General features: G+C 37.2%; 1 protein-coding gene across 1 annotated transcript; it reads left to right on the top strand.

Moving 5' to 3' along the window:
* The first annotated feature begins 14,874 nt into the window (after positions 1-14,874).
* Positions 14,875-16,007, top strand: LOC112203430 (pre-mRNA-splicing factor CWC21-like). The gene is made up of 2 exons (XM_024344400.1): positions 14,875-15,184; positions 15,565-16,007. The coding sequence occupies exons 1-2, from the start codon at positions 14,875-14,877 to the stop codon at positions 16,005-16,007; spliced, it is 753 nt and encodes a 250-aa protein (XP_024200168.1).
* The last annotated feature ends 7,496 nt before the right edge of the window (positions 16,008-23,503 follow it).

Genomic DNA, 23,503 nt, shown 5'->3' with positions numbered 1-23,503 from the left:
TTTATGAATCCCTATATCATTGTCCTTCAAAGAACTATGACCATCTTTGATGGAAATAGAAGCAAAAGAAAAACGTAACAATAGAACGCAGCTGTTAGCAAACCATGTGGAATCTTTTCTATTGATCGTCATATACACAACGACACACTCTTGTATCCAATAATTTCCTGACGATTAGCGAAATGAAACCTATAATTCAATATCAATTACAGACTGAATTTCCACATAATCAACAAAAAAACAAATTAGCAAAATCAAATCACATCGTGTTGATATAGAACTAAGCATCTTCGAAGTATTAAATCAAAATACAATGATGAAATACCAATTCAGATAATTACCAGGGGATCTTCCTCGAGAAGGCAATAGAATGTATCAAGATCGATCGACATGTCCTCGCCGTCGAAATCCTCGGCGGCAAATCCACCGGCGGCACTCTAATTAGAACTCTTCTCCGCCATCAACATAATTCCAGAAACTCAAACACCAACCTAGGTCGCCTCTCCGCCGCCGCGCTGTCGTAAAGCCCGAGTCCAATCAAACCCCGATGAATTGGAAACGGCGACTCAGATCGCGGTGATTGCAATCGCATTATCATATTGGGAGGGAGGGAGGGAGGGAGAGAGAGAGAGAGATTTTGGCAAAGGTCGAGTCCGATGGATAATGGTTTAGACGAGCTTGGGTAACGGACTAACGGGAGGGGTAGAGAAAGAGGGCTGTCAGTGGCAGTCTTTGTAATTATTTGTATTTTCAGTGTCAGCTTGTAAAGAGGTGACCTTAATTATCATTGGGACACTTGTGGTGTCTGAATTATAATAAAGCACTTTACAATTACCTCTTTTATCATTGTCCTTTTTTTTTTCCTACTCTTTTTTCTCTCTTTTTTAAACTCTCTTTTCTTTCTTTTTTTTTTTTTAAAAAAAAAACTCTCTTTTCTCTTTTTTTTTAACTTGTTCTCTTATATATATATATATATATATATATATATATATATATATATTTCTTTCTCTTTTCTGTTTACATCTTCTTCCTCTTCCTCCTCTCTGCTCTTCGGACTTATTTTCCTCCTCCCTGATCGCAGCTCCAGTTCTCGGCCACACCTGGAAGCCGGAATGGTCGGGTTCTCTTCCCTTCAGATTCCGGCCCCTTCGTGGTATCAGAGCTATATCAGAAGCTTTCTCTCGACGTCAATAACGTTTCTTTGGTGTTGGTTTGCTAAGATGATGAGCCAATAGAGATTCGAAGAGGATAAGATATTTGAGTTTTCCTGCGAGTCTCCATGTTTTGGTCTATTTGGCTGTTTCTGATCGTAATTTTAGAGAGAAATGTTTGAACAGTTTTGGCACCGAAGAAAGGGAGGTGGAACGTGAATTGATTTGATTTGGGTGTGTTCCGATTTGGTTTGGAACCGCTGTATGGAGAGGGGTGATTAGGAGAGGTGGTGATGCTTGCTAGCATGACGGAGATGATGGATGGATGGTGGAATGGCCAGCACTTGCTTGGAGCGGCGGGAACGCCAACGGTGATTAGGAGAGGTGGTGATGCTCGCCGAAAAATGGAGCTGAGATCAGGGAGGAGGAAAAGAAGGCCGAAGAGCAGAGAGGAGGAAGAGGAAGAAGAGGTAAACTGAAAAGAGAAGGAAAAAAAAAAACAAAAGAGAGAGAACAAATAAAAAAAAGAGGAAAAAGTTTTTTTTTTTTTTAAAAAGAGAAAAAAGAGTTAAAGAAAAAAGAGTAGGAAAAAAAAAAAGAGAAAAGAGGGTTAAAAAAAGGGTTAATGACCATTTACCCATAGAATACCAAATACAACCCCATACACTCCACCAACTTATTTTCAACCCCAATTACCCAAAAGTTTTCTCTTTTTCTCCCAACTATTCCTTTCACTTAATGTTTATCCTATTAATACCCCTCTCTCTTGCTTTTACTATTCTTTTGCTTCCTTTTATTTTCTTTTGATGAAACGTGGTGGACCCATCCTGAATTTATTTGTCTAGATATAAGTACAGCTAAATTGCATCCTCTATTCGACGGTAAACAGTTAAATCTTAATATTCATAATTTCGATTGTTGATAGACTAGAGTTGATTGCTATCTGCAAAATTACTACTAAGGAACTGCAAAAGGAAAGAGAGAAATTGAGAAAATTAAAAACCTATAGAGATAATCTTAGTAGAGATTCTCCCAATTACTGGGATATTATCTATAGACTACAGACTAGAATCTATAGAATAGAAGAAGAGATAGATAATCTCTTAGATGTTCTGGAAGAGGAACAAAACCCTCTTGATTATTTGAGCATTGGTTAGATCCGCATCTCACTGGTATCAGAGCTTGTAAAATAGCTCAAGGAGAACCCCTCCTTAATGGGGACAATGTCAGAATTGTTATTAGAGAAAATAAACTCTCTATTGAAATCTTCTGATGAGAAATATCAGAAGTTGTTACTAGAAATATCTAGATGTCAAACTCATCTAGAAAAATTACCTGCTATAATCCACCAATTGGAAAGATTGGAAAACAAACTGGATTATATCAAAGAACTTCCAAAAACGGAAGAAGAAAAGCTGACAGTCGTCAGTAGAAAAATCAATGAACAGCAAAAAACGCTGGATTCTATGAAAAATATACTGAAGGACAAGAAAGTGCCTACAGTAAAAAAGAAAACTAATGGATTCAAACCATTAGAAAAACCAGACACAAATCGTGTTCCTAACATGATTTTTCTGGAACCATCTACTAGTCAGACTAGTATCCGGTATGAAAACCCGGAAAAGAGAGAAATGAAGATGTTAAGCATCTTTGGAAAAAGGAAAGGAGTACAACTCCTAAATGCTGAAGAATTCGAATTCAACGAAATCGAACAAGAAGTAAAAAATTCCTCAATCCCAAAATTAGATTTCAAACAGATCTACAAAAGAGGAAAGTTTGATTTAATGGATAGCCATTATTTTAAACTACTGGAAATTACAACCCCCGCTACAGCAAGTGGAGAAACTGATCTTCTACTAATTACTCCAGCAGAAGTAGCCAGAGCTCAAGCAAAGAAGTACCAATTTATGCATATTGGAGCAGTCCAAGTAGGCATAAATCTGCTTGCTCGTGAAGGAATAAACTGTTCAGTCCTATGTGTTCTACAGGACAACAGGTTAACAGACTTCCAAGCTAGTTTGTTAGGAACACTCGAAGCGTCCTTATGCGACCAAGTGGCGTATTTCAACTGCTTCCCCAACTTCACCACCAGCTTGAAAGATGCAGGTCAGTCTACTCTGCCTGGTCTGAAGAAGAAATTTCATCAGATGAGTCTGAGATCGATTCTGAAGTAGAGTACTTCGAATCCAGACAAATGAATGTTTTAAGAATCAAAAATTGGGAAGAAAGCAACACAGAAGCATTAATGTCTTCTTATCAGGTGAATCCTGGTACATTCGTTTATGACTACTGCTTATGTCACGAAAAGAATGGTCTCCCTATGTTCTGTGAAGAGTCTAAGAAGACTTATCACAAAGAATGCTTCATAGCTGAAGCAAGAAGAAAAACCAAGAATGGCCTGGTCAGCCAATTAGTTGAACAAGAATATGAAGAATATTTCTCTGAACAAAAAGAGAAAGAAGAAGAAAAAGAGGTAGAAACTCTGTTCCAAAAAATCATGGAACCTTCTCCCCCTTCCTTGAAAAAGGAAGAAATCATCGATGAAGAAAAAATAGATGAAAAAGAAAATTTTGAACTGGTTGAGATACCAGAAGATGTAGAACTGGTGAAACCACCAGAAACTGTTCATCTCTTAGAACGACAAGAGGCTACTGAAACATGGGATCTACTTGGCCAACCATCAGGCAAGTTTGATTATAAAGTCAGATATGACCCTCCGTCATGGTTCAGTAACCCAGACATCAAAGAGATAATTCCTATAGACTGGGAAGATACAAAAAGTTTTGATCAATCACCCACTCATGAAAGGGTTTCGGAAGAATGCAAACCATTCATTCCAAAAGAACAAGCCCAAGAAAATGAGCTTCATCAATCGAAAGTAGTCTCTACAAGTAGTTACAGCAACTACATAGAGATTGGACTCAAATTCCCTGATTACAGAAAATATCATCTACATGCCTTTGTAGATAATGGATCAGGTTTTACAGTTGCAAAAAGATTTGCAATCCCAGATGAACCCTGGAAAGAAGATAAGAAAAAATCTGCTACTGGTGTTACATTTGATGGAAGCCATCTCACCATGAAAAAAGTAGCAAAAAATGTTCATCTCACCATTGGTGGCGGAACATTTATCATCCAGAATGTTTGGCAATCTGAAGGCCAAGGATCTGATTTCTTGTTGGGAAATGATTTTATTCTCCAACAACGATTCATTCAGGATAAAGAAGCAATAGGCTTCAGAAAAGGAGAACGGGTGTTCTGGGCAGACCGCCTCACACAAGCCAGAACTGTGGTTGGTCCCGGTTTTACTACTCAATATCAGAGATCGCAACAGAATAGTGGTGGTCTTACTCCCTACAAACCAAAATTTGAACCCATACTCCAAATCAAGCAACAAGAAGAATTACTTGTTGAAGAATCTTCTGAAGAAGAAGAAACTAGTGAAGATGAAGAAGCTAGTTTCATCCATGAGCATAACCTCAAGCACTTTCAGAACAAGCTTGAGTCTCAGCAAATTCCCACTCTTGAAAAAATCAAGAAAACACTAGAGCAAAATGTGGATACAAATCCTCAGAAGTTTTGGGAAAAAGACCCAGTGGTCTGTGAATTGAAATTGCATGACATGAATGCTATCTGCCATGTCAAAGCCATTCCTCAGTACAAAGAGGAAGATCAAAGAGAATTCAGAAAAGGTATTGAAGATCTCCTGAACAAGAGATTAATTCAACCTTCCACTAGCCCTCATCATGCTCCAGCATTCTACGTGAGAAATCATGCAGAAAACCTAAGAGGAAAAGCTAGAATGGTTATTGACTACAGAGATGTCAATAAAAAAACTGTCAAAGACGGTTATCAAATTGCTCAAGTAAGAGTATTGATTAACCAGCTCAGAGGAGCCAAAGTCTTTTCGAAATTCGATGCAAAGTCGGGTTTCTGGCAAGTCAAGATGCATCCTGAGAGCATTCCTCTCACTGCATTTGGAACACCACAAGGCCATTACGAATGGTTAGTAATGCCTTTTGGTCTAAAGCAAGCTCCCTCAATCTTCCAAAGAAAGATGGACAACATCTTCAAGCATGTGGCGGAGTTCTGTGTCGTCTACATAGATGACATCCTGGTCTTCTCCAAAACCAGAGAAGAACACATGAGACACCTCCACGAGGTAGTAAAGCTGATAGTTCAGCATGGAATCATCCTAGGAGAGAAGAAAATCTTCTTTATCCTCGATGAAGTAGATTTCCTAGGAATAAACATCAAGAATGGGGTCATAAAACTCCAACCTCATATTCTTGAAAAGATCTGGAAGTTCCCAGACAAAATTCCTGATGCTAAGAGTCTAGAGAGATTCCTTGGTGTCATAAATTATGGGAGAGATTTCATCCCTAAAATCTTAGGGTTAACAGCGATGTTATCTCCTAAGACAAGTTCCAAAAGAAAATGGAACTTCACAGAAGATGATGAAAAAATCGTGAAGCAGATAAAAAATCTCTGCAAGAACCTCCCTCCTCTGCAACAACCAGAAGAGAATGATGAAATTATCCTCCAGACAGATGCGAGCGATAATTATTGGTCCGGTGTGGTTCTGGCAAAAACGCCTGGAACTAACATTGAAAAGATCTGTAAATTTTGTAGTGGCAAGTTCAGCCCTGCAGAACTGAATTATCCCACAGGGGAAAAAGAAATTTTGGCTGTTAAAAAAACGATTTTAAATTCTCCAGCTTTTCTTGGAAAACCCTTTACTGTCCGCACCGATTGCGCCAGAGTAAAGAATTTCAAAAATTTCAAACTTGATAAAGCTGCTGATAGAGGAAGACTAGCAAACTAGCAATTATTTCTTAACCAATATGATTATAATGTTGAATTAATTGCAGGTAACAAGAATTATCTTCCAGACGCATTGACCAGGGAAATGGCAATGTTCAGCCAAAGAGAAGACGACGAAGGCCGTAATCCCAGAAGCAGAAGAACTGGGAAAGAACAAGAACCTCAAGAAGATCCTATGGAAACCAAAGAAAAGGTTCTTAAAAGGTTTCTGCTAAGTCCTAAAGGACTAGCCTCAACTGATCAATCCCAGGGTAAAGGATTGGCTAGCCCGTCTCAAACGGCAGACGGTAAAGGCTCATCAAGACCGTTGATGGCTGCTGCTTTGCCAAAAAGCAGACCAACTCCAACTGGAGTCATAAATGTTTTTAATTATGAATTAAGAACTTTTGACACTCCTGTGTTCAGAACTGGCAGGAGACTTGCTTATCACCAGAAGGCAATCCTAGATAATCTCTTATTTGCCTTTCAAGAAAGAAGCAGTGGTCTAATGTTCCCGGCACTCTTTGCACTAGCTGAAGAACTATATGAGAATGCCAGACCACAATTTGAAGAAAGCCATATACAGCAGAGTGCTGTAAGAAAAGAAAAAATTTTCTTCCTTGAAAGTCCAGAAAGTGCTAGGGTTCCTGTCATGGCACTTAATGAATCAGACTGGCATGAATTCCATAGTCTGATAGGAAGACATAATCCTGAAGACCTGGTTCCTCCAACTCTCTTTATTGTTTCAGGTCCTTATGTTGGAAGATACCTGGTTAATGTTCAGAGTGAACATCCTCAAGAACACAAGCTTTGGCTTGTTGAAAATGGTTTTGTCCATAATCTGTGGACTAAAACAAATGATGATCTAAAAGGTTTGCCGCCTATCATTGTCAACACAGTCAAAAATGTAAGAAAGAATGACTGTATGCTTCGACTGAAGTTCAGGTCCACTCCTCCAGAATGGATCCAGAAGGCAAACGGTGAAGTTGAATATATTCCTCCTTATCATTATGTAAGAATTATTCAAAGGAAATATCTTCAACCAGCCTGTGTAGGGTACAATGGCCAACCAAACTCAAGCATCCCATGGATGAAGGCCATGACTCTAGAATATATCAAAAAGATCATCTCTGAAGACACCTACAATACCTCCTGGCAGCAGGAGAGAAAATTATCATCACTGCTTACGATCATCCTGACGTAGTCAGCAGTGACTTATTCCTATCTCTTACCAGAAAGGAGATAGATTCGACACTGGCATGCTTACGATGGGTGGAAAAGCTTGAAACTGACAACTACTACAAGATGTATGTTGATACAGATGTCGAAGACAATGCAACAACAGCAAGGATGGCCCAGGCAGATAACGACTCGTTTGTCCTTGGTCACAATTCAGAAACCGACGAGAACATGTGAAGCAGCAGGTGTAGAAAACACCGAAAGTTCTTTTGGACTCTTCCCAAAAGTGACTTTTGCTTTTCAAAAAGCAGGTGAAAAAAACATTGCACTTAAGAATAACTGCTTTTCCCCGGCCGACCTCCACCAGCAGGAGCACTAAGGAAAGCAGGAAATCACGGAGTCGTTCTGTACATTTTATGTTTTTGAATTGTAGTTCCGCTCCCTATATAAGGAGCTTTAGCTTCTCTTAGAAGGCATTCGAAAAATTCGAAGATCAGTTCAGATTAGTTCTAGTAGCTAAGTGATTTACTTTCTGCCTGTGTGAAGAAGTGTGCTTTCATTTCAAGTAAGTACTGTAATCATTCTTATGGATAGCTAAACAGCTTCTTAGCTGTTTACCTGAGAATGAGGCTCTGAAATTTTAGCTTTGTAATTATGTTTATATAAATAATTTTAGTGTGTTCACCCACTTCATCAGTTTTTAAGTTAGCAAGTCAAGTTTTCTGTTATGTTCTTATCTTTGATCATGTTCAGCCAGTATCTTATACTTTCTTTAAGTTCAGAATTCCTGGTTTTTTTTTAGAAAAAACTTGCCACAGCTTAGGATAGAAACATGCAGCAGTGATTCCGCCTGTTAAAGTAACCGTTAGGCAGGAGGCAGTTAGGTGAAAAACTTGGGCATGTTGAAGGCTAGTCTTGTTTTTCTCAGAGGTTGGAACAGGATTTTCTAAGAAAAGATGAGCTTTAGACCCAAAAGTCAGCATAGGATACACTAGGCACTACTTAGAAAGGACTACCCTTATGAGTCTTTTCACCTAAAAGTTGTGTAAATGGGCAAAATACATGGATGATGGATTGATTGGGCAAAATACCATGAGTTTTTGGGCAAACGGGCACAACCCCTAAAAAAAAAGAGAACAAATAAATAAATAAAAAAAGAGAAAAGAGAGTTAAAAAAAAGAGTAGGAAAAAAAAAAGAGAACAAATTAAAAAAAATAGAGAAAAAAAGAGTTAAAAAAAAAGTAGGAATAAAAAAGAACAAATTAAAAAAAAGAGAAAAAAGAGTTAAAAAAAAAGTAGGAATAAAAAAGAACAAATTAAAAAAATAGAGAAAAAAGAGTTAAAAAAAAGAAAAAAAGAGAGTAAATTTTTTTTTTGGGTCAATAAGGGTAAAATAGTCATTTTACTGTTGAAATAGTGCCACGTCAGCAAGATAACAGATTTTTTAACGGAAAATTAACAGCAAAGACTTTTTAGATGAAATTGGAAAGTTCAGGGACTTTTTAGGTGAAATTGAAACGTCAGGGACTGAAACGTCGAGACCCTATAAGTATAGGGAGTAAACAGTATTTTGTCCATTGTTGTTCCACTGACAACTACTTTGCCACCTGATCTGCAACTGCTTTGATGAGCTCCTCAATATCAGTATCTTCATTTTTTGCATCATTTTCTACTATAAGATGCCAAAATAACATGGAATAAGCCATTTTGATACATCAAACAAACTTCAGTTGATTCACCATATACAATTTTGTAAGCATTGCAATAAATTTCAATTGATTCACTATATTCTTGTTACAAAATTGAAATCACGAATCAAGACATGAACAAAAGTAAGGAAACCAGGAAGCAATTTTGGGTACCTTCCATCCATGCCAATGATCATGAAGGTATTCTTCCGCTTGCCAAAGGCAACAATATGCTGCAGACCTTCTTGCAAGTGAAATTTGGCCACTGACCATTCTGAGCTGAAATACCTTGGCAGCAGCAGCACACCTACAAAAGATGAAACCCAGAAAAAGGATGAGAAACCAGAATTGTGATCCACAACTAATATTATTCACTGACAAACTGTGAACAAGTTTCCATGCCACCAGTGCAGTAGACATTAAATAGACATACTAATTAAATATAAGTTGAAAGGTGTATAGCAAGCTTTGGCTAAGTAAATAGACATTAAATAGACATATGAAACCAAAGTTTCTTTTACCATACTTGAAGAGTGTCTTTGGCTAGATAAATAGAAAATTTCAGCACGATTAAATTAACTCTTGTACTTTCTTATACGAAGTGATATCAAACACTGGAAAGCACTTACTACTTCTGGATAGAGGGCTGCAAAGTCAATTGCTACAGCAACGTTGGTCCAACCAATATCATTGGCTTTTTAATGTAGGACTTCCAAAGCTGTCGTGAACATATCATTATTTAAGTCCTATTGATCATAGCAACCTGCCCAAAGTTGTCTTCACTAAAATGAATATGATGCCGAAGACAGGAGGTATTCAAGTAAAGCAAAATTGTACCTGAAAAGCAGGGTATAAGTACTTTTCAGAAGTTAAAATATATACAGTCTAGAGTTTCTTTCAACCTGTGAAGACAAATCCTTTGGGGCTGTTGTATATTTGCAGTTATTAGTACTACTTAACGATAACATCATATGCCACCAAACTCTAGCATCTTTAATCAACTCACATTTTGAACTCTCTGAACATCAAGTGATCTAATGATTGCTATGTTGACAAATTAAACTTTTAGAAGAACCAACTCTATGCAACTGAAATTCTGAAAGGGACTCATACCCTGATCTCTCTTTTAAAGCTATTTAAGGTGTCTTAAACTATACCTGTAACAGCCACCGAGTGCTCTGATCTCAAAGCTACCATCCTAATGGTGATTCCAGCCAAGTATTCAACTTTTGTCAGTACATGAACTGCTTTTGCTCCTCCTGCGTATGAGAAGAATATAAACCAGGAACCAAGTTCCAAGCTACCATTCAATGGCTAATAAACTACCATTGAGAAAGAAGTGTTTAAATAGAATACAGAGTTGACAACTTAGAAAGAAAATCAATACAAAGTAGCATTCTTACTCTTTCCAAGGCCAAGCTGCCCATATGAGTTCGTCCCCCACATGTATAACTCTGTTGGTAAAACTTCTGAACGTCTGGAAAACACACACAAAAGAAAACAAACCACTGAGTGCTCTGATCCCAAAGCTACCAATTATTAGATACATAAAATATAATAATCCAAGAAATGCATACAAATGATTAGCTATGGTAATCCATCAAGGCAACTGATATAGAAAGAAGTGCTCTATTAGAAGTTCATCTTGACTAGCTCTAAGCTCCCTTTCTTTCTATTAAAAGTGTGAACACAAAGTATACACTAGATAAGTAACAAAGACATTATCCAAAAAAAAAAAAAAAGATAAGTAACAAATAGAAGACAGAGAATAATACCTTTGATCAGTACCCAAAATCACATATTTTTAAGCGAGAAGCTAGACTTCCATCCAACAAAGTGTTTTCCAACTTCAAGTCCCGGTGACATACTTGCTTCATCAAGGTTTGCAATGTCAAAGTCTGAGCATCTTCAGACCTGAAGCTTTAACAACCTGCTTACTTTGTTTACATTTGAGCATCTAGTTGTTTTCAATTCAAAACTATCTTCAAAAACCAAAATCAAATCACTACTCCATCTTACACATACTCATCATGAGCCTAGATTTCCTTATGAATTTAGGATTGTGATTGTACATTTGCATATTCTAGCTCTCCTTAGGTTTACATCCTAGCTAGTGAAAGGAATCCATATCTTCATGGGTTCGACAACCTTTCTTAAATCCTTATACTATTACTTGTACCCCTTATACTTGAGGGTGGCTATTTGGCTAACATCGAGCTCCTCGCCGCCGCTACAGGCCGTGCCACGGCTCAAGGCTACCACTGGCAGCTGCGAAAGGTCGAGACGAAGCTAATGGATGTGGTTTCACATCCTGAGATGGTCGAAAGAGAAAGATATGGCCGGAAGAAGATTGGAGGCGATTTCCGGTCGAGAGAGAGAGAGAGAGAGAGAGAGAGAGAGAGAGAGAGAGAGAGAGGCTTTCTATTTTCAGAAATTCTAATTTTCTGAAATTATTTTCGGATTTTTCTATATATCCCAAAATGAAAACTTTTTCCGAAGGCCATAATTTCTTCATACGAACTCCGATTTTCACATTCCGCATGTCCATGAACTCGTATCGACGTGCTCTATGACTTTCGTGAAGGAAGTTCTCATAGAATCTAAAAGTATAAAAAGTCAAACTTCGTAACTCCCCTAAAACATGTATTTCGAATAATTAATCGTCCGGAACAATTTTGCTTTATCCTCGAACCACGAAATCATACTAATGAACACTTTATTAATTCTAGGAAATTTTGAGAAATTAACACTAATTTTCGGGGTAATACATTCAGTTTCGACATATTTTTCCTCAAAAATTTTACTTTGATTCTCTATACACGACCTCATTCATGTTCATATTGACTGTTTGGAGTTTATTGTTTTTTTTTTTCCCCCTTCTTCCCTGGGTTTCTGAAGATGTTGGTTTAATTTTCACCCAAAGGAGAGAAAGATTTGATGCTAGGATATATGCTCCATATTCTCATACTAAGTGCTGAAGAGAGCTGAAGATTTGGAATTTATTGGGTTCTGTTGACTGTGGGAGTGGAAACAAAACACTATTTTGACTCTTACGTTATATTAGTATTTTGCTGGTTTTTCTTTTTTAAACCAAATATTGTGTAGGATTTGAGTACTGATAAGTGCTTACCACAGAAAACAACGAAATCTATGCACGTTGTCCTCTTTTCTCTTTTGCCAAGAAGGTTATTGCTTAGTGTTGGTTGAGTTCCATTTCCATCATTTTTCTTTTCTTTTTTTCATTATGATTCTATGGACCATTCTGCATAGATTGTTTTACATTTATCACAAATCAGTTAATTATTATGGTCTAGCAGTACACATAGTTTTTTAAATGCAGAGTGCTTCAAAATTTCCAATCTCTGGGTATATTTTTAAACTTTATTTTTATCTCTTTGCTCTTTCTGATTGATATTAAGATTAATGTCTGATTCATGTCAAAAATCCTAGAGCTTTACATAGAATGATAGAACAGTATCGAGGAAGTACAGATACATGAGGCTAACCTTGGCAAAACCTCGCTCTTAGTTGCATGATTACTAGAGTTCAAGCTTGGAAAGAATGTTATGAAAGCCTTTTTTACTTTGCAATTCATGTCATATTCTATCATCATATCTGTATCATGTGAGTTAAAGCTGGCCTTTGATTTTTGAAATGCAAAAGCATATGTATACTCGGCATACTCGATAACTTTTGCATTCTTTTTTTTTTTGGAATAGAAGTTGATTGTTATTCAATAAATCAACAGCCAATTGACCATAGCTTACAAAGCTTACATAAGCAATCTACTAAGAAAATCTAGTAAAACCTATACAAGCTAAAGCAAACTAATTAAAATCTCTAGGAAGCTCACATTTAAGCAAGCCTGCCCAAGCAAGAAAGTTTCGCCTCCTATAGAAAGAAATCATTCAACTAGCCCTCACTTGTTAGGCACGCAATTGTGGTACAACCAAGAAACTAGAAACGTCATAGAAACTTAATCACACTCAAACAGGCTTATGACCCCAAGCAAAGCATCTAAACAATAGCCAGCTCCTTCCCTTGCGAGTTGGAGCTGATATTTGCACCAGCATTATTACCTTCAACTTTCTCATTGCTCAAACTACGCTTATTCCTTCGTCCAACAGGATGGCCTTTCTTCTTTGGAGCTGTCCCCAGTGAAATCGGAACCTCCACCAACTCACCAAGCTAAAATTTCGGAGGAATGAAAGCCAACCTAGGCTTAAAAATCTTCTTTTTTACACCCAAGGGCTTTTTGCATTTATCCCAGTAGAAACAAGGTCCTCCATATTGGCCCCACCATTAGATGGTCCAAGACCATGTAGCCCTAGCTCAATCCCATGCAGACCCTGCCCAAGTCCATGTTGACCTGCCGCGGTCAACCCTAATTCAAAATTAGGGTTTCCCTGCCGAATTTTCCAAAACGACCACAACTCCACTTGCAGCTATAGCCGCCGCTCCTACTACCAACTCCACAGGCGAACCTTCCTGCTCCGACAATATCCCTACATATGCCATACGAGTCAACCCTGGCCCACCAGCTGCCGCCACAGAAGCTAGCGATTTTGGCACAACCCTACGGTCCATCTCCAGACTTTCTCGACTCGACACCACCAGCGGCCACGCCTCCCCCTCCAGTCTCCGATCACAGATCCCACCTCCATGCCCGAATCATCCACATGACATACAAAGGCATGGCATTTCTCGTAATGGAGCTCCACTTATACCTAAACACTAGGCGAAAATTCAAACGTCCGCCGAGCCCATATCCGCCGGCGAACATCTTAGATCACATGAATCCTCTGAACCATGTCTTTCCTTTACACTGGCCCCTGCTCAACTCAAACGAAAGACCCTAGAGCACGGCCAATTAGCGTCAATGCATTCATATTGCGCATAGCTATGCGCAGACCCTTCACGGCCACCCAAACCTCAAGAAAGTGCAGTGGTGCCGGATCGAGAGCCGAATTTTTGTCATATTCAGCCAGTAGCAACATGGAATTGTTGTAGAACCATGGACCTCCTAAAAGATCCCGATTCTGCACCTCCCTATCTTTGAATTGGAAGACGAAGATGTCCTCCTCCTCTTGCCGAATCATAACTCTCTTAATTCCCAAACGTTGGAGATCGCAGCCAAGAATGACGGAATCACCACCGTCTTCTTGGACAAGAGCCGACCATATAAGTAGAAAAATGAGTCGTGGATCGCATCCTCTCCTCCAGCAAGGCTCACAACGGGCTCCTCAGAAATTACAGGAGGAGCCATCATCTCCTCCATCGTCATCACACAGTCTTGACCAATTTGGACAGCTAGGGCAAAGAAACCCTAGCAGAGCAAAAAGGAAGACGTTTTTTTTCCAGATTTTAAAATCATATTTCACCATTGATGAAGCATGATTTTTTAAATGTGCTCCACTTATTGAACCTCTCATGATTGTTTTCATCCATATTAGTTAGCTGTAATTTTTATCTAATGTATTTCAATGAAATAATGAATTCTGGTAATAATAAAATAATAATAATAAATAAATAAATATAATTAAATAAATAAATAAAACAGTGTCCAAAGGGACGCATATTGTATCATAGAATAGCTTGTGGTGATGGAAAAACACTATTCCGATTAATGTTTCAATCGGGAACAATTTGCATCTTTCAGAAAAACACTATTTCGATGAATGTAATATAATGTATTTTATCGATTTGATCAATAATAGTCATTTTAAATTATATCTTTCATTACCCACAACAAATCCCCCGCGGCAAAGGGCGAGTACCATTGATAATGTTATGTAGAGGCCATTGGGACTTTGGAAGTGCGACAAAAGCAAATCAATCTCTTTAAGGGTTTTAGATCTTTGTCTCTTCCCGCCTCTCGTACTAAGAGAGAGAGAGGGAAGGCAATCCAAAGGTAGCCAAATCCCTCTCGTTTTTTCCTTCCTCGCGTTCTCGATTTAGGTCTGGTAATTTTTGATCTAGGGTTTCGGCAGTGAATTGATTCATATACTTTGTTCTGGTATTTGAGATTTGGATCGCGATTTGGTGATTATAATATGTACAACAGAATAGGGTCACAGACACCGAGAGGGTCCGGAACCAATGGCTATATCCAGACAAACAAGTTCTTCATCAAATCCAAGACCGGCAAGGTCGCCGCCGAGAACTCCAGAGGCTTCGAGGGCGACCAGGGCATGGCCAAGAAGCCCAACAAAGACATCCTTCTCAAGCTCCAGATTGAGCTCCATCTTGTTGTCCTCGAGGACAATTTCACCGATCAGGGCTTCACCAACGTTGAGATTCCTGACAAGGTCGCCCAGGCCAGGAGGACTCTCGAAGCCACCGCCGCCGCCTCCAAGGACCTTTGTTCTTGGAGATAACAAATAATTTCTCACTCTCCTCATTTATCTTTGTTTTTACTTCAACCAGGGTTTTAGATACATAGACCCCCCAAATTGCTACTAGGAAGAAGAAGAAGATGGACAACTTAAGATGCTTTGAAACTAAAACCTGAAGTCACAGAACAAATACGGAGGAGATAGAGGATGGACTAATCATTAGTCTGAAGAATGATGATAGCAGGCATTATGAGAGGAAAGAACATTCGTTTTTGGATAGAGAATCTGGGTGGAGGATAAACAGAAGGTTGAGAAAGATATATAGGAAAAGGAGCATTAAAGAATCTAGGAGGAACAAAAAGAAAGAAAGTAGGAAGATAACGAATAAAGATGATTCTTCTGATACAGATAGCAGTGGTAGCCCTCCAAAACCTGATAAAAAGAAAAGGCGTCGGAGTAGAAGCAGCAGCAGTGACAAAGATGATTATGAAGTTAATACATCGAAAAACAAAGTTGAGAAATACAAAAAAAAGGGCAGCAGAGGTATGATTCAGAAGAAGATGATTCTGAAGTTGATGTTGACAAGAAGCAGAAGGTTGAAAAGAAGCATAGTAAAAGCCGAAACAATAGAGCTGATGATTCTGTTACCAGTGGTGATGTGGAGGCCAGATCCAGAAACGAAATTAAGAAATCTAAACGACCCCGTAGGAGGCATGATTCAGATGAAGATCGATGATGTTGACAAGAAGAGGAAGGTTGTAATGAAGCATAATAAGACTAGAAACGATGATACTGATGATGATTCTGCTGCCAGTGAAGATGCCGAGGATAGATCCACAAAGGAAGTCTAGAATCCAAACAACCTCGTAGGAGGCATGAATCAGATGGTGTCTCTGGTTATCCTGAAGAATAGCCAAAGAGCATAACTGAAAAGGGCAAACAACATGTGAAACCAAACAGAAGGCATGACTCTGGGGATGAGTCTGACTTTGACAGCAGAATGGAAAGGAGAAGGAATGGAAAGAAGAAGTAGCCAAGTTGAGCAGCAAAGGAATCAGAGGTCAGCCACAGGGTAGATCGAGATGATTTTGATGTGGAGAAAGCCAACAATGTTAGAAGTGGAAAAAGCATAAAATCGTATGATAGTGATTCTATTTCTGACTATGAAAGATCCAGAAAAAGTAGAGGTGCAATAACAGAAAAAAGTAGAAGAAGTGGTAGGAATGATACTAATGATGATGATACTAATATTGGGAGGAGACCTGCAAGGGTTGAAGAGGGTGGAGGACGTGGAAGGCACAACAAGAGTGAACTGCAAAAAGGAAGGAAAATGAAAGAGATGAAGAGGATCATGATTATAGAAGGCCCAGGGAAGGTCTGGAATAGGAACTTGGAAATAGAAAGCGTGCATGGTACTAGAGAGGAAGAAGGGGCAAATGAGGATATTGAGAGGGATAGACATATCGATTACAGAAGAGCAAAATATGATGGAGTCTAGAGCAAGTGAGAGGAGAAGGCATGAAACTAACATAATGAAGAGGAGCGTAAGTCTAGAAGGCATGGAGAAGATATGAAGGGGAGCGTAGAAGCAGATGACATGGAAAACTGGAGGAACAATGGGGAAATAAGGAGATTGAGAGAGATAGACGGGATTCCAGATCAATTTTGAGGAGAAGGTATGAGAATGACAAAGAACAATGATGTTGTGACTGATTCTATGGTGTGTTGTACTATCCTCTGTCAATCTTAACATTCACTGTTTGTTGGAAGGCTTTTGATTTTATATAATATTTTGAGGGATCACATGCAAATTCATAGCACTACGTCTACGTGCATCATATCAGCAAACTATTTCAAATATTATGAGTTCCCATTCAAACATCCAAATCAACTTTTGTTCAATAGAAATGTTCGTGGTCATGTCACTATCTGTTGCATTTGTAGTGTCTAATAATGTCAGTCCTGAGTCTTTTCCCTGTATCAATGTTTGATTCTTTGCTGCTCATTTCACTACAAAAAAGAATTCAATTCGCTTCACCAATTTGCGTCGGCGTGCAATTGCCGTCGCTAAAGCCTACTCTTTTGCGACGGCAAAACTTGACCATCGCAATTGTATAAAAGTTATGCAACCGTATTATTTCCCCTCGTTAGTTGTGGTCGCCAGCCCCTATGGTTTACTTCGGCAAGAATTTGCCGTCGCAAGGTAATAACAATTAGCGATTGCAAAAGACTTGCCGTCGCGTTATCCTAATTAACTCTGCTCCGCCCTCTTTCGTCTTTCAGTTCTTTGAGCCCATAACTCCATCTCGATATGATACCTCGATGATTACCCAGATCTCCTCCTCGTCTCCTCCTCTTTCCATCACCTCCTTGAGCTATTTTCCTCTCCAGATCTTACCAAATCCAGCAGAATACAACCGACAACTAAATAAGCCGATTTAGGTCAACTCCATCGAGTTTATCAGGAGATCTACCAACCAATCGTTCCTCTCAATGTCAAAAACCTAATCTAATACATTTCACCTCACCCACCCGCAGCCCCAATCGGCTGCAACGATCCCGAGTTCACCTATCTCTTCAAGGTATCATCTTCATGCTTCTAGCTCTAATATATGACATTTTGTTTACAATTTGCGTTAACAAATTGCTAGGATTTGTAGCTCAAACTAGACATAGCTAGTTGCTATTCATCAACGGGATTACTTCTGATTTGTTTGGGTCACTGTGAATATCGACGCGGCGACGACGAATCACCGAGGCGGGAAGGCCGGAATCTCTGACTGGACCGCGTATATCTATGGTTTATATAAACCAAGGTATTCATGATATTATAACAAGGTATTTGTGGTTTATATCTGCTTCTGCTTCTCTTCTTCTGTAGGCTTTAGGTACTTCAAAGGCTGGTGGACCGATTCCCTCCTTTAAAGGCATTTCATTTTGTCCTTGACGACACTGATGAGGTATGGCATTGTAATCTCATCTTTTGTTACTTTGGATCGATGTTTGTTGCAACTTGGAACCCATTCGTTCAGTAACAGTAAAAAAAATGTATTATGTGATTCACTGATTTGTAGTATTATAATGACAAGTTAGGGGATTGAGAGTAAACTGTTTTGTTCAATTATGTTTTAGGGTGAGGATAACTTATGGGTTTAGTTGATAAAACTGTGTATTATGAGTGAGATAACTATACCTTATTGTTTTAGTTGATAGAACCGTGTGTAATGAATAAGATAACTTGATGTATTATCGAGATTTTGTAGGTGTTCTTGATCCTAGTAGGTCTGGTTTCAATTGTTTCATGAAATATGTGCATTTGTAATTTTTGTACTTTACCCATATACATAAAGTAGCCTAGTATATGTTATGAATTCTTTGTATTGCAGCTATGTTTATTCTTTTGGAATTACCTAACTAGAAGGATCCTATACGTACAACATTTCAATATCAGATTTGCTTTCTGTTTATTCTGGCTGGAATTGCTTAAGAATGCTAAGAGTAGCAGAGGTGTGCTTTATTTACTTGGTCTTTAATTAGTTACCTACAAAATCTCATATGTACACTCACGTATATGCTTTTGCAACCCATCCTCTAGGTGAAAGATGCTAGGCCTGTAATATAGTAGTTCCCTTTCCTTTGGATTTGATGTAAGGTTTCTGATTTTGATGGTAGATCGTTGAGTTAAGAGAAAGAAGACGACAGACTGAAGATCTTCGTTGAACAAGGTGAAATTTGTGCAATTGGTACTATCCTGTAGTGATTCATTAATTTCTACTGTGGCTTTTCAATTGATTGTTTATATTTTGTATTCTTCCAGTTTAGTTATCTATCTTCTTTTTGTCATTCTTAATGAATAATTGCAGAATCTGTTGGAAATTGATATCCGTTGTAGAAATATTGTGTTCTTTGGAAGAACATGAGTTGTTAAGAGTGAACAATGCTGGGTTATCAGTTTAGGTTACTTAAGAAAGCAAGATATATATATATATATATATATATATATATATGTTTTGAATTTGAAGATATATGTATAATGTTTGATAACCATTTCAGTTTAGGCATAGCAGTGGCATAATAATGAAAGAGTACCTGCAAGCCCTTGATGATTAGTTACTAAAATTCTTTGTCTACTTTGTTTCAGGCGTAGCACTAGCATAAGTATATATATAATTATAATTGTTGTGAACTGGGAAAGTTTGGTGTTTGTTGATGATAGTTGCAGATTATGATTATTATTACCAAGGATAAATATCTAAAATTTAAACTACGTTATATATTTGAATGCAGTGATGGCACCAAAAACTGTAATGAGAGGAGCAAAAAGATTGTTAGAAGAGTGTGATGATGGAAATCGTGACAATGAACAAAAAATTCAACAAATTTCGTATGGTGAAGATTTTGTTACAAGAAGAACTACATGTAATCGTGTTGATCAGATTATATCATGTAGATGGAAAAGAGGAAGGTCTATTTTATGCTTTTCAAAATGTTGATCTATATAAGTAGTTTTAATAAAAGAATGATGTTTGTTTGGACAAATCAATTCATTGATGTTGTTTGATTTCTGGTTATAGTATCTCATCCAGAAACTGCTGAAGCATCAGAGAGTAACAGCCAAGATATCATTGCAGCTCCAAATGAAAATGCACATATGATTACAGAAGGTAAATTTTTTAATTAATTGAATATATAACATTCATTTTAATCATACTTTTGTTCAGCTCTGTTTACTTTTTCTGTATCAAGGAGCATATTACTCTTCAATTTTTATGTTAAGCTATCACTACAAAAAAAGAATTGTTTTGGCTTATATGTAGCTATATGTAGTTTTGAACATTGAATTTTTGATGTTTCACATAAGAGATAATACTTAGTACGTTCTCCTTCTCTTTTTCTTGAATATTGGATTATTATATGTTCTTTCTGGTATTTGTTCATTGCTTTTTTTATTTGTCATTTTCATGTTTGGTTTTAAGCTCTCTATTTCTTCAATGCGGGCTATCAATACAATTTCATTAAGTACATATATTACTTTCTATTTTGATATTCATGGAAATATGCAGAAGTATAATGTTAGCACCATTCATCAGACCTTAACATATTCAACATCTCAGTTGCCCTTCCTTTTGGCTTAGCAGCCCAGTAGAATAGTTAATTAGATATTTTCCCAAGTCTCCTAGACGCGTGTTGAGTACAGCTGTAATGAAATGGTCCCTAATAGTAGCTACCTTATATGCTGTATTTCCCTTCAGTATCGGATATGAATGAAAATATGAAGCTTTTCTGAATTTCCTTTCCTTTTCTTATTGTTGTCTCTTTATCATATAGGCTGAAAAGCAGCTGAGCTCTAGTTGGATTCTCATGCGAGCTAGTAGTCTCGGAGTACCTACAACTATTGAATGGCTGAATGATGTTTTGGCCCCTGGTGGGAGAGTTGGCATTGACCCTGTGAGCAATACTTCTTCTCTTAAAATGGGTGCTTCACTTATCTTTTTTACATGTTTGCATCATTTGGTTGTACTGTTTTTATTGGCTTCTTGAATTGGTTACTTTTGTATATGGATTTCAATTACCTCTTCAATTCTAATCAGTTAAATGAAGCACAAGGTGACTGATTACTTATGTCTTGTAAATTGAATAGGTTCTGTTATTACTTATGCCTTGTGAGCAATACTTCTTCTCTTAAAATGGGTGCTTCACTTATCTTTTGAACATGTGTCGTTTGTTTTGCACAGAGGAAGTGACATTCCACATTCACCTGTTATGTATGCACATCTGATTGTGGAGATCGACAAAACAAAGTTATATGTAGATGCTTCCAAAGTAGGCATGAGGTGTAGGATCACCTGGCGAATGTGGGTTTCAGGCCATATGACTCCATTCTTTCTGAAGTAGAAAGGTGAGTTTGTGAACTGAACCCTTTGTGCATAGTGAACATTTTTTCACAAAAGTGGTGATCTTGTACATGTAATCACATTTACAGCTTCAATAGCAGTCATAGTCCAATGACAGATTATGACTTCTAGGCTGTAATAGTTAGGCATACCTTTATGTCTTAATTGTGCTTCTAGCCTGACCTTCATTTCTTTTAAGAGGAAGGTGAACTCATTTGGTACTTAGGAACACAACAGATTGGCATCTAGCTGAATTAGGCTGAGATACATAATCGTTGCAAGGCTCTTTGGGTTGCTGGTAATGGATTTGCAGAAGAGATTAGGTTGGTGAGGAGTTGGTCTTAACACTACATGTATTTTAACTTTGTGAATTTCATGTATTTGAATATTGGTGAATATGTACTAAATTGATATTGAAAATTAATCTAATGTATTTATTTCTTTTTTGCCCAAATAAAAATTTAAAATATTGCATGCAATTTGCATGCCAGATTTTTTTTTATTAATAATTCACACCTTGCGACGGCAATGTTCCCGTCTCGAATGACCTTTCGCTACGGCAAAATTTCCTTGCGACGGCGTAAAGACCGTGGCCAAAATTCATGCAACGGCGTAATTGCCGTCGCAAATAGCAATGGCGACGCCACCAACGATATCGTCAATTTTGCCGTCGCCGTTGGTCTTTTGCGACGGCAATTTGGCTTTTAGCGACGGCCTTGCGCCGTGGCCAATCGAATTCTTTTTTGTAGTGTTTAGTTCTGAACTAAATGTTTTATTATCACAATATAACATTCATTTGCTTGAGTTTGTTGTAGGTTACATGGCCTCAGAACTTTTGTAAGTGAATCAAGTCGTGTACTGTTGAGAGTTGCACTTTGTGCCCCTGGTGGCAAAGATGGAGTCGTGGATGAGTGTATCGTTGGCATATTGAATTCTACTGTTTTTCTTTGGTCTGTATGAGATCATGTAATACAGTATAAAATCACAGTAAGGTGGTCTTTTAATATTGGGCTAAATACTGTTTAATCTATGAACTTTTGCTGAAAAAACACTTCAGTCCCTCGCCTTTTAATTTGACACGTTTACTCCTTATTTTTTCAGTTTTACACCTAATAGGTCCATTCCGTTACACTCCGTTAAATTGTGCCGTTAACTTCCTATTTTAAGGATAAAATTACTATCATATCCCTGACTTTCTCTTTCTTTAATTTTTTTAATTGTTTTTATTATTCTCTTTAATTTTTTTAATTTTTTTTTATTCTTCTCTTTAATTTTTTCTTTCTTTAATTTTTTAATTGTTTTATTCTTCTCTTTTATTTTTTTCTTCTGATTCATACTAATAAAATTACTAATTTTTTAAATTATTTTTATTCTTCTCTATTATTTTTCTTCTCTTTTAAGGATAAAAATTACTATTATAGTCCCTCCCTTGTTTCTTCTGTTATGACTAATTTTATTGGGTGTTTGGGTGAGCCGGAGAAGAGATTAATTTGTTGCTTGATGCCAATAAAATTAGTCATTACTTTTAATACGGCTTATATTAATTTTTTTAATTATTTTTATTCTTCTCTTTTATTTTTTCTTCTGATTCGCATCAATAAAATTACTAATATTTTTTATTTATTTTAATTCTTCTCTTTTATTGGTGCCAATCAAAAGAAAAAATTAAAGGGAAAAATAAAAATAATTAAAAAAATTTGTAATTTTATTAGTACTAATCAGAAGAAAAAATAAAAGATAAGAATAAAAATAATTAAAAAAATTAATAAAAGTCATATTAAAAGTTATGACTAATTTTATTGGCCTCAAGCAACAAATTAATTTCTTCTGCGGTTCACCCAAACACCCCATAAAATTACTCATAATAGAAAAAACAAGGAGTAAACGTGTCAAATTAAAGTGAAGGATAAAAATAATTACAAAAATTAAAGAGAAGAATAAAAATAATTAAAAAAATAGTAATTTTATTGGTATGAATCAAAAGGAAAAAAAAAAAGGAAGAATAAAAATAATTAAAAATAAAAGAGAAGAATAAAAATAATTAAAAAAATAAAAGAGAAGAATAAAAACAATTAAAAAAATTAAAGAAAGAGAAAGTCAGGGCTATGATAGTAATTTTATTCTTAAAATAGGAAGTTAATGGCACAATTTAACGGAATGGACCTATTGGGTGTAAAACTGAAAAAACAAGGAGTAAACGTGTCAAATTAAAAGGCAAGGGACTGAAGCGTTTTTTCAGCCAAAGTTCAGGGACTAAACAATATTTAGCCCTTTAATATTTTAGTTGGCCATCTGATCTAGACCTGAGATGTTGTGATCTGTTTCGTTGTTCTTGGCCTTATTAGCAGGATGCAATGGTTTATCCATCATTCTAGTGCTATTTCTCGAACTGCGGTTTTTGTTTTGTTTTTGATGACGGCCCGAACTGCGTTGATGACCATAATTTGTGTAAT

This window comes from Rosa chinensis, chromosome 1 (assembly GCF_002994745.2).
Source record: "Rosa chinensis cultivar Old Blush chromosome 1, RchiOBHm-V2, whole genome shotgun sequence".
Classification (NCBI taxonomy): domain Eukaryota; kingdom Viridiplantae; phylum Streptophyta; class Magnoliopsida; order Rosales; family Rosaceae; genus Rosa; species Rosa chinensis.
Note: the sequence above shows the minus strand (reverse complement) of the source record. Positions and strands in the feature narration are given on the sequence as shown.